This window comes from Vulpes lagopus, chromosome 4, assembly GCF_018345385.1.
Source record: "Vulpes lagopus strain Blue_001 chromosome 4, ASM1834538v1, whole genome shotgun sequence".
Lineage (NCBI taxonomy): Eukaryota > Metazoa > Chordata > Mammalia > Carnivora > Canidae > Vulpes > Vulpes lagopus.
This window is the reverse complement of record NC_054827.1, coordinates 49,697,651-49,713,281: the sequence shown is the minus strand read 5'-3', so window position 1 is coordinate 49,713,281 and position 15,631 is coordinate 49,697,651. Positions and strand designations below refer to the sequence as shown.

The window sequence follows — 15,631 nt, the reverse complement described above, 5'->3', positions numbered from 1 at the left end:
AAGAAGCCAAGTTTAATCACATGGTGAATTGTCATTGAGGTTGGAATCCTGAACCTGCTTTATAATTGTGACTTAACTTTGCTTTATGCTTGAATAAAGCTGACGTTGTAGAAAGACACTACATGCCTTCATAGCATGCTCATGACAGATGGGCCCCCAAGGGCCCTTCATCTCTATCATAGGTGTATGCATGTATCATCTATCTATCATTTATTTATCACTGTGTATATGTGACATATTTATATGATATATTTACATCTGTATCTAGAGATAGTTCTATATCTTTTCAGAAAAAAAATACCCCGTCTATACATGTTTACCAATATGAGCATGTGTGTGTGGGGTATGTGTGTATGTGTGCATGTGATTGTGTTTGGATAAGCAAGTGTGAATCTGAATAAAGAAATTTACACACAGGTTGTTAATAAGGATACCTGAAAAGTAAGAGAAGGTGATGTTAGGGAGGGAGGAGAAAAAAAGAGAATGGAAAAAGATGTATTTTCTAGAAAAGTATTACATTTTATTATATAAGCTAAACAAAATCTCTAGATAAATGAGATAATGGCAATAATTAAATTAATTAATTTACCCAATGCCTTGACTGTTAAATAATTTTAAAATTTAGTTTCTCTCAATGTTACATTAAGATTAAATAGAGGCTTGGGAGATATACAAAAGACTCAAATCAGCTTTCCAGATGTCTGAGATGAAGAATTCACTGGATGAAGTTAATAATAGATTAGACATTTCAGAAGAAAAAGTTAGTAAATTCAAAGCCATAGAGGAAGAAACTGTTGAATGTCAAACAGAAAAAAAAAAAGGAATTTTAAAAATAAAAATAAGACCGGTGAGCTGTGGGACATCAGTCACCCTTATATATGGGTAACTGGATTCGTTGATGGAGGGGAGAGAAATGAAACAATAAATAGTTGAAGAAATAATGGCCAAGCTGTTCCAAATTTAAATAAAACTGTGAATCTATCCAAGAAGTTTAACAGACTCTAAGCACAATGATAATGAAAGAAGGTATTAACTGGGAGGACATAACAACGCTAAACATTTGTGCATCTACTAAGAGAGCTTCAAAATACATGAGGCAAAAAACTGATAGTCAGCAAAGATAAACTGACAAATCCACAGTTACAGTCTTGGTCTCAAAACTTTTCACTCAGTAATCGACAGAACACTTAGAAAATTGCCAAGGATAATGGCAGACTTGAACAACACTATCAATCAACCAACTTGACCTAATTAACGATTACAACAAAAAAGAATGTACATGCTTCTCAAATACACATGGAACATTCACCAAGATGCCATTCATTAAGTGGAGATGAGGCCATACTATGTAGAGTGGATCCTTAATCCATTATGACCAGTGCTCATAGAGAAGAGAAGACACATAGAGAGACACATATGATGAAAGAGGAGGAAACCAAGCAGACAAAAATCATGAAGGGCATTGAATATTTGATTATAAATTCTAGCTGACATTTATAGAACACAGCATCCAACTATTGCAGAACACAGGCTTTTCGTGTGTACACGGAACATTCACCAAAATAAGCCATGTCTCAAAAAATCTCAAAAGATTGAAAAACTACACAATCTGTTCTCTGACTGCAATGGAATTAAACTAAAAATCAACAACTAAGAGATACCCAGAAATTTCCAATGGATTTGGAAATGAAGAGTAACCTGTAGGTAAAAGGAAAATTTACAATGGATCTTAGATGGTATTTGAACTAAACAAAAGGGTATGTACTATAGGATTCCACTTATATGATGTGTAAGAATAGGGAATCTAGTGGAAGTTGGAAAAATGATGGTGGGGAAGTACTGATTGGAAATAGTATAAGGACGTTCTTTGGGTTGATGGAAATGTTCATATCCTGACGTGGGAGGTGCAAATTAAGATAGAATGCGAGAACCGGTTCTATTTAATAACTGCTTCCAACCCATCACTTCTAGGTGTGCTGGCTGCAATGTTCTACAGCCACATGGTGGCAGTGTTGTAGAACTGACCAAAATTCTCCCTGAAACTTAAGTTCCTGTTCTCTCTAGTTCAGATCTTTAGTTTCAGGTTGTCTTCCACTCTCCTTTAAGTGATTTATGGGCTCTTTTGTGACACAGCGTGAACAATATCCTAAGGTGAGGACCTCACATTGGTCAGAGGCAAAGCTGTGCTATGACAAAGAATATCCTTATAGCCCGTGTTCCTTCCCTGGTCCTTCATGCCACGTCAGCTCCCTTCCTAAGGTCTACTTCTTGGGCACCTGAGGCTCTTAGGCTGTCAAATTCAATGACCTGAGCCTAATTTGCCTTTACTGGGCAAAGGGCATTTACAGGAAAATTCAAAAGATAAAGGCGTATCATCCCCCTGTTATGTAATTTATGTTTCCAGAAGTAAAGCTTGGAAATGGGTTAAATGCTTGTCAATTGGGAATAAAAAGTGCTTTATTCTGTTTAAGCCAGGACAATAGGTACAAAATGGAGTTGCTTATGCTAAGCTCCATATCACCCAAACCAAGATGTAATGTAAGTACAGTTTTAGGGCTCCCAGAAATGGAACCAATCAGGAATCAGCTGACCAGCACTGGTTAGGTAATTTGTCTGATAGACCCCTGCCATCTCCCAAAGGACAGTAAGCTTGCATAATTAATGGGCTTTTTTGCTTTGTACAACTTCCTTGTTCCTGCTCCATTCTGCCTATGCAAATCTTTCACTTTCTGTTGCCACTTGGAGTTCTTTTCTATTTGCTAAATTGGATGCTGCCCAATTCAATCAGTGTTTGCTTAAATAAAGTCTTAAAGTGTTTAATATGTCTCAGTTTATCTTTTAATGATCCTTTTTCAGTCATCATTAACAAGAATGCACTAGATCTATATTGGAGGACTTGGGGGATTTTCAAGCTCTGTCGTTATGTAAGAAAAGCAAAATGCAGGGAAGTGTACAAGCTCAACAATGATTGAGCTTCCCTGTATGTGTATTTGTATAGGATTATACAGACATAAAGAAAAGTGGGGAGGGCAGCCCGGGTGGCTCAGCGGATTAGCCCCACCTTCAGCCCAGGGCCTGATCCTGGAGACCCGGGATCAGTCCCCCCTTGGGCTCCCTGCATGGAGCCTGCTTCTCCCTCTGCCTGTGTCTCTGCGTCTCTCTCTCTCTGTGTGTCTCTATGAATAAATAAATAAAATCTTAAAAGAAAAGAAAAGTGTGGAAAGGTACATACCAGGCTGTTAATACTGTTTACTTGGGATGAGATGGGAGTACCAGGAAAATCAGTTAAAAAGACCTTCACCAAAAAGACTCAGGTTAACAACAGCATGGATAATACTTTAATTCCATTTACTTAAATTATATATTCTGTGTGGATGTGTGTGTGTACACACATATATACATCAATCTATGTATAAATAAATCTAGTTTTTCTTTTCTTTTTAAAGATTTTATTTTTATTTATTCATGAGAATACACAGAGAGGAGAGACAGGGGCAGAGACACAGGCAGAGGGAGAAGCAGGCTCCATGCAGGGAGCCCGATGCGGGACTTGATCCGGGGTCCCCAGGATCATGCCCTGGGCTGAAGGTGGCGCAGAGACACAGGCAGAGGGAGAAGCAGGCTCCATGCAGGGAGCCCGATGCGGGACTTGATCCGGGGTCCCCAGGATCATGCCCTGGGCTGAAGGTGGCGCTAAACCACTGAGCCACCCGGGCTGCTTTTCTTATGTTTTCTGCCTTTTATACTATGTCTAGACCTTGCCCACACTAAAATTATAAAAGTATTTTATTGCTATTTCTTCTGGATAGCTTTGCTTTATTTTATACTTTTGTCCTTAGTCCATCTGAAATTTATTTCCATATAAGTTGTGTGATAGGGATTGAATAAAATTTTATTTTCTCAGTCAGTTGCCTGAGAAGACATCCTTTTTTTTTTTTAAGATTTATTTATTTATTCATAAGAGACACAGGCTGAGAGAGAGAGAGAGGCAGAGACATAGGCAGAGGGAGAAGCAGGCTCCTCACAGGGAGCCTGATGTGGAACTTCATCCTGGATCCCAGGATCACAAGCTGAGCTGAAGGCAGACGCCCAACTGCTGAGCCACCCAGGCGTCCCTATCCTCTAACTTTCTAAAAGGAGCTGTAGTGTATTGGCAGGCTGAGTCTCAGTGGCAAAGCAGTGTTGAGTATGGATTCAGAACATGATTGTGAAGCTGCCTTATGGCACTGGAAGGGTAGGGATCAAGATCTCTGAAGATAGCAATGGTAGGGCAGGGCCAGTGTGACGTGTGGCTGTAGCTGCTCTCACCTGTGCGACCCCTATTGTTCATGGAGGCTCCTACCATCTCTGATCTTCCCAAGATGGGTAGAGGTTAACAGATTTTTTAAATTATATTTTCAATATTATTTTTACTAGTTTTCTCTCTAGCTCTTTATAGTCCCTTTTCTCAGAAATTGAGAGAGAGTGACATGTTTCCTTGGCTTCAGGCAGAGTGACCCACTGCAGTGGCTCTTCTCTATTAGCAAGCAATCATATCTATAGCCAAGGCTGTTATGACTTCCAGCCCTTTCCATCTCACTATCTGGCCAAGGCACACTTCTCAGAAGTCAGAAACAGTAATGCTTACCTCCTCCTTTTGTTTGATTCTTTATCTCAATGCTCAAAGTTTTCATTACCATTTATTTCAGGATCCCCCAGGGCTGAAAGGACTCCAAAGTCTGCCTTATAACACTGGATCTCCTAGAGAGAGATTGCAGATTCTCCCAGACATCTTCTATCCTCTTTGCTCTACAGGTAAGAGAGAAAAATGACTGTGATACCATTTCTGGCTAAATAACGATAATTTTTTTAATAATAAATTTATTTTTATTGGTGTTCAATTTGCCAACATACAGAATAACACCCAGTGCTCATCCCGTCAAGTGCCCCCTCAGTGCCCGTCACCCAGTCACCCCCACCCCCTGCCCTCCTCCCCTTCCACCACCCCTAGTTCGTTTCCTAGAGTTAGGAGTCTTTATGTTCTGTCTCCCTTTCTGATATTTCCTACCCATTTCTTCTCCCTTCCCTTCTATTCCCTTTCACTATTATTTATATTCCCCAAATGAATGAGAACATATAATGTTTGTCCTTGTCCAATTGACTCATTTCACTCAGCATAATACCCTCCAGTTCCATCCACGTTGAAGCAAATGGTGGGTATTTGTCGTTTCTAATGGCTGAGTAATATTCCATTGTATACATAAACCACATCTTCTTTATCCATTCATCTTTCGATGGACACCGAGGCTCCTTCCACAGTGTGGCTATTGTGGACATTGCTGCTAGAAACATCGGGGTGCAGGTGTCCCGGCGTTTCATTGCATCTGTATCTTTGGGGTAAATCCCCAACAGTGCAATTGCTGGGTCGTAGGGCAGGTCTATTTTTAACTCTTTGAGGAACCTCCACACTGTTTTCCAGAGTGGCTGCACCAGTTCACATTCCCACCAACAATGTAAGAGGGTTCCCTTTTCTCCGCATCCTCTCCAACATTTGTGGTTTCCTGCCTTGTTAATTTTCCCCATTCTCACTGGTGTGAGGTGGTATCTCATTGTGGTTTTGATTTGTGTTTCCCTGATGGCCAGTGATGCGGAGCATTTTCTAATGTGCGTGTTGGCCATGTCTATGTCTTCCTCTGTGAGATTTCTGTTCATGCCTTTTGCCCATTTCATGATTGGATTGTTTGTTTCTTTGGTGTTGAGATTAAGAAGTTCTTTATAGATCTTGGAATCTAGCCCTTCATCTGATACATTATTTGCAAATATCTTCTCCCATTCTGTAGGTTGTCTTTTAGTTTTGTTGACTGTATCCTTTGCTGTGCAAAAGCTTCTTATCTTAATGAAGTCCCAATAGTTCATTTTTGCTTTTGTTTCTTTTGCCTTCGTGGATGTATGTTGCAAGAAGGTACTGTGGCCAAATTCAAAAAGGGTGTTGCCTGTGTTCTCCTCTAGGATTTTGATGGAATCTTGTCTCACATTTAGATCTTTCATCCATTTTGAGTTTATCTTTGTGTATGGTGCAAGAGAGTGGTCCAGTTTCATTCTTCTGCATGTGGATGTCCAATTTTCCCAGCACCATTTATTGAAGAGACTGTCTTTCTTCCAGTGGATAGTCTTTCCTCCTTTATCGAATATTAGTTGACCATAAAGTTCAGGGTCCACTTCTGGGTTTAAATAACGATAATTTAAAGAAATTCCTGGGAATGTCTTTTGTTATGCCAAAAAGCTGGGACTCTCCTTTGTTATACCAAAGACAGAACAAGAAAAATTAAAAGAAGGAGTGTCAAGTGATAGTAAAGATCTGATTTCATTCCAAACTAGAATCAGAATATAAAACATGTTCAAAAAAGGGACATCTCAGTGGCTCAGTGGTTGAGCATCTGCCTTTGGCTCAGGGTGTGATCCCAGGGCCCTGGGATCAAGGCCTGCATCAGGCTCCTTGTATGAAGCCTGCTTCTCCCTCTGCCTATGTCTCTACCTCTCTCTGTGTGTCTCTCATGAAAAAAAATATTAAAGAAACAGTAAAATAGAAAGAAAACTCTCAATGGATGGTAGAAAGCCATTTTTGTTGTTATAGAACAAAATAGGTGCATCTTTAGAATCCATTAAAACAACGTTGAGACAGGATAGATGGGATCACATGGTTGGTTATAATGAGAGGAAACTGTTTAAAAGGAATGAGAAGTTCTCAAAAATGCAAATCTGATCATGTAATCACAAATGGTTCAATACAGAAAGCAAGAGGGTACTTGGAGAACTTGGTGTTTGTTGGGGAAGTACTAGGGTAAGTTCTTGAATGAATATGTATGAAAAGAAGACAGAAGAGGGCTACAAGGGCATGGCATACATCTTGAAGAGTAACAACAGGGATGATAAATTCTAAATGTAATGAAGTCTTTTTTTTTTTTTTAAGGCTATGGTGGTTTTACCAAAGAATCAAAGACATGTTTACAGGTATTAAAATGATCAAGAAAGGGATGTGTTTGCACTAGGAACTCAGGGATTAATGTTCATGGCTTGATGGGTGTTATGGGTTGAAATGTGTCCCCCCCAAATATATGTTGAAGTCCTTCCTAACTGCCAATAATTTAAAATAAAATCCTCTTTGGAAATATGATCATTGCAGATCTACTTAGTTAAGCTAAGTTCATACTATGTAGAGTGGTCCCTTAATCCAATATGATTGGTGTTCTTAAAAGAAGAAGAGATGAGAGAGACGTTCAGGAAGGAGAATTCCACATGAAGACACTGACACATGAGGGGAGGATGTGACAATGGAAGCAAGGATCAGAAATGAAAGAGGAAATAGTATAACTGATACCACAGGAATACAAAAGATCATAAGAGACTGCTATGAACAGTTATATGCTAACAAATGGGACAACGTAGAAGAAATGGATAAATTCTTAGACACATACAACCTGCCAAGACTAAATCATGAAAAAAGAAAAATATGAACAAATTACTAGTACAGAGATTGAATCAGTTATCAAAAATCTCCCAACAAACAAAAGTCCAGGACCAGATGGCTTCATTGCTGAATTCTATCAAACATTTAAATAAAAATTAGTATCAATCCTTCTCAAAAAATAGAAGAGGAGGGAACACTTCCAAACTCATTTTATGAAGCCAGCATTACCCTGATTCCAAAACCAGATAAGGGCAGCACAAAGAAAAGAAAACGACGAGCCAATATCCCTGATAAACACAGATGCATAAATCTTCAACAAAATGTTGTAAGCCAAATCCAACAATACATTAAAGGGATGATATACACCATAATCAGGTGGGATTTATTCCAAGGATGTTTCAACATTTATAAATCAATGTGATGTGGCACATTAACAAAATGAAGGATAAAAATCATATGATCATCTCAATAGATCAGAAAAAGCATTTGACAAAATTTAACACCCATTTATAAGAAAAAGTCTCAACACACTAGCTATAAAGGGGACATATCTCAACATAATAAAGTCCATAGCCAACATCATATTCAGTGGGGGAAATCTCTCGGATCAGAAACAAGACAAGGATGCCCATTCTCACCACTTATATTCAAAATAGTACTGGAAATTCTATCCCAGGCAATTAGGCAGGAAAAAGCAAAGGCATCCAGATGAGAAAGGAAGAAGCAAAATTATTGCCATTTGTAGATGACACAGTATTTTATATAGATAATCCTGAAGACTTCATTGAAAAACTGTTAGAACTAACACATAGGTTAGGGAGGGGGCACGATGGTGGAGGAGTAGGGTCCCCAAGTCACCTGGCTCCACCAACTCACCTAGAAAACTTTCAAAACATCCTGAAAACCATGCATTCGGCCTGAGATCTAAAGAGAGAACAGCTGGAATGCTGCAGTGAGAACAGTTCGGGCTTCTATCAAGGTAGGAAGACGGAAAAATAAACAAATAAAAAAGCCTCCAAGGGGGAGGGGCCCCCGTGAGGAGCCGGGCTAAGGCCACAGGAGAGTCCCCAGGACAGGAAAGCCCAGGCCTGGAAAAGCAGGAACTTTACCAACCATCCTGGATGGACAGGCACTTGCAGGGAGCTCAGGCAGGATCCCGGGAGGGGCTGGGATGCCCCCAGGCTCCTGGGTCACTAACAGGGGAGGGGCACCCCGGGGGAGAGCGTGCCGCACCCCACCGCCGAGCACCCTAAGGGGCTGGATCAGGGCCCCGGGAACAGCCTGGGCCGCAGGCCCCGGAGCCCAGGGCGCCGGGGACACAGCCCAGGATCTCGTGCTCCCCCTGGGACAGGCAGAGGATGGGAGGCCACAGGGCAGCCAGGACGCTCCAGCCACCAGGCACCCTGAGCTGTGCAGATCAGTGCCCCGTCCCCAGAGCATACAGGCCCCTGCGCACTGGGAGCTGTGGTAGTTACTGCAGGAGCTGACTCCAGGGCTGGACAGCTGGCCACTGCCACTGTTGTTCCTCCTCCTGGTGTCACCTTGTACCTGAGACTGAGCAGGGGCCTCACAGCTTAAATAGCTCCCACTGAGCCGTGCACCTGGTGGGGCGGGTCAGCTCCCCAGGGGCACACACCTGAGAATCAGCACAGCAGGCCCCTCCCCCAGAAGACCAGCTGGAAGGGGAAGAGCAAGTTCCTGACCAAGCAGTGCTGGAAAGCTCCAGGGGAAGTCGAGGTATTTACAGTATATAGAATCAGAGGATACCCTCCTTTTTTTTTTTTTTGTTTTTTGTTTGTCCCCCTCTTTCCCCCTTTTCCTTCCTTTGTCCAGGACAACTTGTTTTTAGCCACTATGCACTGAGCAAAATGACTAGAAGGAAGAACTCACCACAAAAGAATCAGAAACAGTACTTTCTGCCACAGAGCTACAGAATTTGGATTACAATTCAATGTCAGAGAACCAATTCAGAAGCACACTTATAAAGCTACCGGTGACTCTGGAAAAGAAGCATAAAGGAATCAAGAGACTTCATGACTGCAGAATTTAGATCTAATCAGGCCGAAATTAAAAATCAAGTAAATGAGATGCAATCCGAACTGGAGGTCCTAACGATGAGGGTTAATGAGGTAGAAGAAAGAGTGTGTGACATAGAAGACAAGTTGATGGCAAGGAAGGAAGCTGAGGACAAAAGAGAAAAACAATGAAAAGATCATGAGGAAAGGTTAAGGGAGATAAATGACAGCCTCAGAAGGAAAAATCTACCTTTAATTGGAGTTCCAGAGGGCGCTGAAGACACAGAGGACCAGAAAGTGTATTTGAACAAATCATAGCTGAGAACTTCCCTAACTTGGGGAGGGAAACAGGCATTCAGATCCAGGAGATAGAGAGATCCCCCTTAAAATCAATAAAAACTGTTCAACACCCCAACATTTAATAGTGAAACTTGCAAATTCCAAGGATAAAGAGAAGATTCTTAAAGCAGCAAGAGACAAGAGATCCCTGACTTTATGGGAGGAGTATCAGGTTAACAGCAGACCTCTCCACAGAGACCTGGCAGGCCAGAAAGGGCTGGCAGGATATATTCAGGGTCCTAAATGAGAAGAACATGCAGCCAAGAATACTTTATGCAGCAAGGCTCTCATTCAGAATGGAAGGAGAGATAAAGAGCTTCCAAGAAGACAGGCAGGAACTGAAAGAATATGTGACCTCCAAACCAGCTCTGCAAGAAATATTAAGGGGGACTCTAAGACAAAGGGGATGCCCAAAGAAATAATCCACAAAAACAGGGACTGAATCGGTATCATGATGACCCTAAATTCATAGCTTTCAATAGTAACTCTGAACGTGAATAGGCTAAATGATCCCATCAAAAGACGCAGGGTTTCAGACTGGAGAAAAAAGCAAGACCCATCTATTTGCTGTCTACAGGAGACTCATAAGGACACCTACAGTCTGAAAATAAAACGTTGGAGAACCATTTACCATTCAAATGGTCCTCAAGACAACAGGGGTAGCCATCCTTATATCATCAGATAAATAAGTTTATCCCAAAGACTGTAGTAAGAGATGAAGAGGGACACTATATCACACTTAAAGGGTCTATCCAACAAGAGGACCTAACAATCATGAATATTTATGCCCCGAATGTGGGAGCTGCCAAGGATATCAATCAATTAATAACCAAAGTTAAGACATACTTAGATAATAATACACTTATACTGGGTGACTTGAACATAGCACTTTCTAAAATCCATAGATCTTCTAAGCACAACATCTCCAAAGAAACAAGAGCTTTAAATGATACACTGGACCAGATGGATTTCACAGATATTTACAGAACTTTACATCCAAACGCAACTGAATACACATTCTTCTGAAGCGCACACGGAACTTTCTCCAGAATAGGCCACATACTGGGTCACAAATCAGGTCGTAACCGATACCAAAAGATTGGGATCGTCCCCTGCGTATTTTCAGACCATATTGATGTAAAATTAGAACTAAATCACAAGAAGAAGTTTGGAAGGATTTCAAACACGTGCAGGTTAAGGACCATCCTGCTAGGGATCCCTGGGTGGCATAGCAGTTTGGCGCCTGCCTTTGGCCCAGGGCGCGATCCTGGAGACCCGGGATCGAATCCCACATCGGGCTCCCGGTGCATGGAGCCTGCTTCTCCCTCTGCCTGTGTCTCTGCCTTTCTCTCTCTCTCTCTCTCTCTCTCTGTATGACTATCATAAATAAATAAAAAAAATTGAAAAAAAAAAAGGACCATCCTGCTAAAAGATGAAAGGGTCAACCAGGAAATTAGAGAAGAATTAAAAAGATTCACGGAAACTAATAAGAATGAAGATACAACCGTTCAAAATCTTTGGGACACAGCAAAAGTGGTCCCAGATAGGGGAAATACATCGCAATACAAGCATCCATCCAATCACTGGAAAGAACTCAAATACAAAAGCTAACCTTGCACCTAAAGGAGCTGGAGAAGGAACGGCAAATGAAACCTTCACCCAGCAGAAGACGACGGTTAATAGAGATTTGAGCAGAACTCAATGAAATAGAGAGCAGACAAGCTGTGGAACAGATCAACAAAACCAGGAGGTGGTTCTTTGAAAGAATTAAGAAGAGAGAGAAACCATCAGCCAGCCTTATTAAAAAGAAGAGACCAAAGACTCAAATTAATAAAATCATGAATGAGAAAGGAGAGATCACCACCAACACCAAGGAAATACAAACGATTTTAAAAACATTATTCTATTTTAATTACTCCATTTTCTCCATTCAAGATCCAGCTTTATTTCTTTTTTATTTAATTATCTTCAATGATGTTACTTCTCTGCTAACTTCCTAGTTCTGCATATGTGTCTACACTTATATCCGTTTCTCTGTCAGTGCGCGTGGATACACAACATGATTTCAGTTCAGGTGGTGGTCAAGCTGGAGAGTCAGTGCCTCCTGTCTACTTACAGTTCTGTGGCTGACAGCAGGTTTCCTACTTGTAAACACTCAGTCTTAAGACTCACTAGATTGATTCATCACGCTGCCTTTTTATGATCACCCTCATATGTTTCAATTCTACATGCCTGCAACCACACTAATTCTTATTTTAAAAAGTCAATGTTAATTCTTCTTTTTTACGTCCATGTATATTCATAAATGGTCATGTTCATTTTTATATCCATATTCAAATAGGCAGCATTATTTCCATACACACACACACACACACACACACACACACACAAATCTTGCTCTCATTTCGCTCATACGGTCTGTACTTCAAGTAGAAAATTTTCATTCAGCTTGAGGAGATGCCTTGTTTGTTTTGTGGAGCAGATCTGGTGATGTTTTCTCTGTTTTGTGGGATATGATTCAGAATTCCTGGGTTTGTGCCTCCCTGCTTGCAGGACACCTGCTTCTCCCTCTCCCTCTGCCTGTCTCCACTGATCATGCTCCCTCCTCTCTCTCTCTCCCTCTCTCTCTTAAACAAATAAATAAAATCCTAAAAATTAATACTACTTCTAATAAATAACACACAGAGTGAGCATAAAGGTGGACATGCAGGCCTGCTAGACCTGGCTGGAGACCCCCTCCCTCGTGCCTGTGTTTGTCGTCTTCCCCTTGTGCTGCTGGCTGCAGAGGTGCATGACCTCCCGGGGAGGGAGGAGGCCCATGGAGGAGCCACCCTGGCTCCTGAAAGACCCCGTGAATGAGTTCAATCTCCAATCTGAACAGCCACTCAGTGCTGTCAGGTGGGGCAATCTCTGCTGACGCGGTACTGACACTGGGGGAGTCACTTGATAATTCAGCATAATGGGATAGACCTACAAAATGTGGATCACCAAATTAACTGAAATAGTTATCAGTCTACTAGTTTTAAAATGACCAATGGACGCCTGCCTGCCTCAGCCTGAAGGGCGTGTGGTTATTGATCTCGGGGTCCTGAGTTTGAGTCCCACATTGGGCACAGAGTTTCCTTAAAAAAAAAAGAAAAGCACAAGTATTTAAAAATGCTCCAAATCAATAAGGCTCCCACCACTGAGCTGGCCCGTGGTGGGATGGGTCCTCCCACCTGCTCCTTCAGCCGCTGAGCCCTGAGCACAGACGGTGCCAGAGCTGATAAAGAGACCAGATCCTCCCTCTCGGAGCTCATGCTCCAGGGGGGAAGATGGACAAAATACGGAACAACATCAGGAATGGAAAGAGCAATGGTTCCCTAGAAAGAGAGCCTGGTGCTTCCCTGGGTCCTGAGCCCCGGAGGTGAGGCTGTGACAAACTGTGGGGCTTTGACAAACACAGCAGCTAGGGCTCCAGGGGGCCACTGAGGGGAGCAGGTGAAGACCCCAGCAGGGCCACTGCCTCGCCAGGATCACAGCCTGGGAAGGAGGCAGAAGGGGGCATGAAGCCAGCTCTGTCCTCCGTTGGGGGCCAGGGCTGCCCCTCCCCTTCCTGAGGGGGCTGGGAAAAGGTTGTGTGGATGGAACTGGCTACAGACATGGAGATGTGACGGGGTGGGGGTGGGCACTGACAGCCCAGACGGGAGGCATTCCAGCACGTTCCAGTCTGAGGAAGAGCCCAGGTCAGGGCGACCCACTGGGTGCACCGCTGTCCACAGCTCACCCAGGGGAAACGAGGGAATGGCCCGTAACACACGACAGGCAGGGTTTCAGGATAAGGACGGCCTCACACCTTCTAGGCCAAGACTCCGACACCTACTGTAGGGTTTGCCTTGGATTCAGGAGCCTAGGATCTTGGGAAGTATTGCCCATCCCTGCCCCGGTGGGACTGTCATCTTCTGGGCCTCCAGAATGAGGGTACCGGTGCCCACGTGTGTGCACACAGGGACCTTGTGGGCCTGGACGCATGTACACACCAAGGAAGAACATGTGGTGGGAGGTATTTCCTGCATGGGACACCCACCCCAAATGTCATAGATATGATGCCGCAGTGGCCTGGGGACGTCTGGAGGAAGCACCTGCTAGGATAGTCCCTATCCCACAGGCAAGAGGCAGACCATCCCCGATGGGCTCAATGGCTTCTCTGGGGTGGAAACCTGGGAAGAATGGAAAGTTGTGTCTGACCCCAGGTGCGTTTCCAGGCTGAGGCCCTGGCTGCACACAGCCCTTCCCTGGGGCCTGTGGAGAGGGGTGCGCTTGTGTCACTGTGTGCACACAGCCCATTGCCCGAGGGGGGGCGGCATTGGGAGCCCTGAGCGCTGCTCCTGAAGCTTCCTCCAGAAGTGGACTCAGGGAGGGGGTCCGAGGCAGTGAGGTCACTTCTTTCACAACAGAGGCCAACAGAACTTGGAACCCTGCACCCGGGCCCCCACATTCTAGTGCAGCCCCACCTCAGGCTCACTTTCAGGAGACTTCTGCTACTGAAAGATGTTCCCTAATCAATTTCCCAGTTCCGACGAACCCCAGGAACCCCAGGGATGCGGCTGCTTCGAATGCTGGAGACGCTGGTGCCACCGTCAAACTCAACGCCTCAGGGAGTTTTTCAGGAGGCGCCGTAGGGTAATACAGAGCAGGCCAGGCCAGGCCAGGCCACCTGTGCCAGCCATCCTGGGCAGCCCCATCCCCTCCTCTTCAGGGAACCAGGGATGTGTGGGCAGGTCGCATCCAGGCTGGAGGACCGTGCAGGGCAGCAGGTTCCCCGGTGATCCCTTCAGGGTCACCCTGAGGTCACGGTGGGCAGGGTGGAAACAGGATTCCTGAGGTGCCCTCTTACCCGACTCGGAGTTAACCCAAAGCCCTGCAGCCGCATCCCTTTGCTCTCCTTGGGGGAGGTGTGTGCCGGCTGTGCTGTGGTGTGTCTGCAAAGGAGTCACTGGGTGTGCGGCCCGGCCGAGGCGGCCAGACGAGGCGCTGAGGCCTCCTGCCTGGCTGCCCCGCACTGTCTTTACAGAGCTCCATATGGGAAATACGGAGCTCCTCATGGGACTATGAGTGGCGGTGGAAGTGGACGGAAGAGGACATCCCACACACCCCGGAGTCCAGCACATCTACCGAAGACCTGCAAGGGTTCAAGGTGAGTGCAGGGGCTGGGGCCACCCGACACCCAGGGCCCCGATGCAGCAGGAAGGGCCCCGGGTCCCAGAAGCCAGCCTCTGCTCCCCTGCGCTACCCCCTAGACTTCTGCTGCGACAGGAGTCTGGATTCCCCTCCTCCCCAAACTTGCCCCCATGGCCCTGCCCCTGCCTGGGCCAGATGCATGCAGAGTCCCTGTGCACAGAATTGTAGGAATATCAGAATAGAGCCTTCAGGGGATGCCTGGTCGCCCAGTGGTTTAGCGCCTGCCTTCTGCCCAGGCCCTGATGCTGGAGACCCGGGATCAAGTCCCACCTCGGGCTCTCTGCATGGGGACTGCTTCTACCTCTGTGTGTCTGCCCCCCCCCCTCTGTGTGTGTGTGTGTCATGAATGAATAACAACTTTTTTTTATAATTAACTCTTTTTAAAGATTTTACTTATTTATTCACGAGAGACAGAGAGAGAGAGGCAGAGACACAAGCAGAGGGAGAAGCAGGCTCCATGCAGGGAGCCTGATGTGGGACTGGATCCTGGGTCCCCAGGATCACGCCCTGGGCTGAAGGCAGTGCTAAACCACTGAGCCACCCGGGCTGCCCATAAAAACTTTTGAAAAAGAGACACACCATGTCTCATCGCACGCGGTCTCCAGTAGTT

At 44.5% G+C, this 15,631-nt stretch overlaps 1 protein-coding gene across 2 annotated transcripts in view; it reads left to right on the top strand.

The window, feature by feature from the left end:
• Positions 1–15,631, top strand: part of LOC121489929 (ral guanine nucleotide dissociation stimulator-like) — a 42,649-nt gene that overhangs the window by 4,161 nt on the left and 22,857 nt on the right. The window contains exon 2 of one of the 2 annotated variants that reach the window (XR_005987458.1): positions 4,689–4,794. Coding sequence is in view for 1 of the 2 variants with exons in the window: in XM_041753382.1 (XP_041609316.1) it covers positions 14,332–14,463 (132 nt within the window). In the remaining variant the exon portion in view is untranslated. Of the gene's footprint in view, positions 1–4,688; positions 4,795–12,806; positions 14,464–15,631 lie in introns of those variants that run through there. The other variant, XM_041753382.1, reaches the window with a different exon arrangement.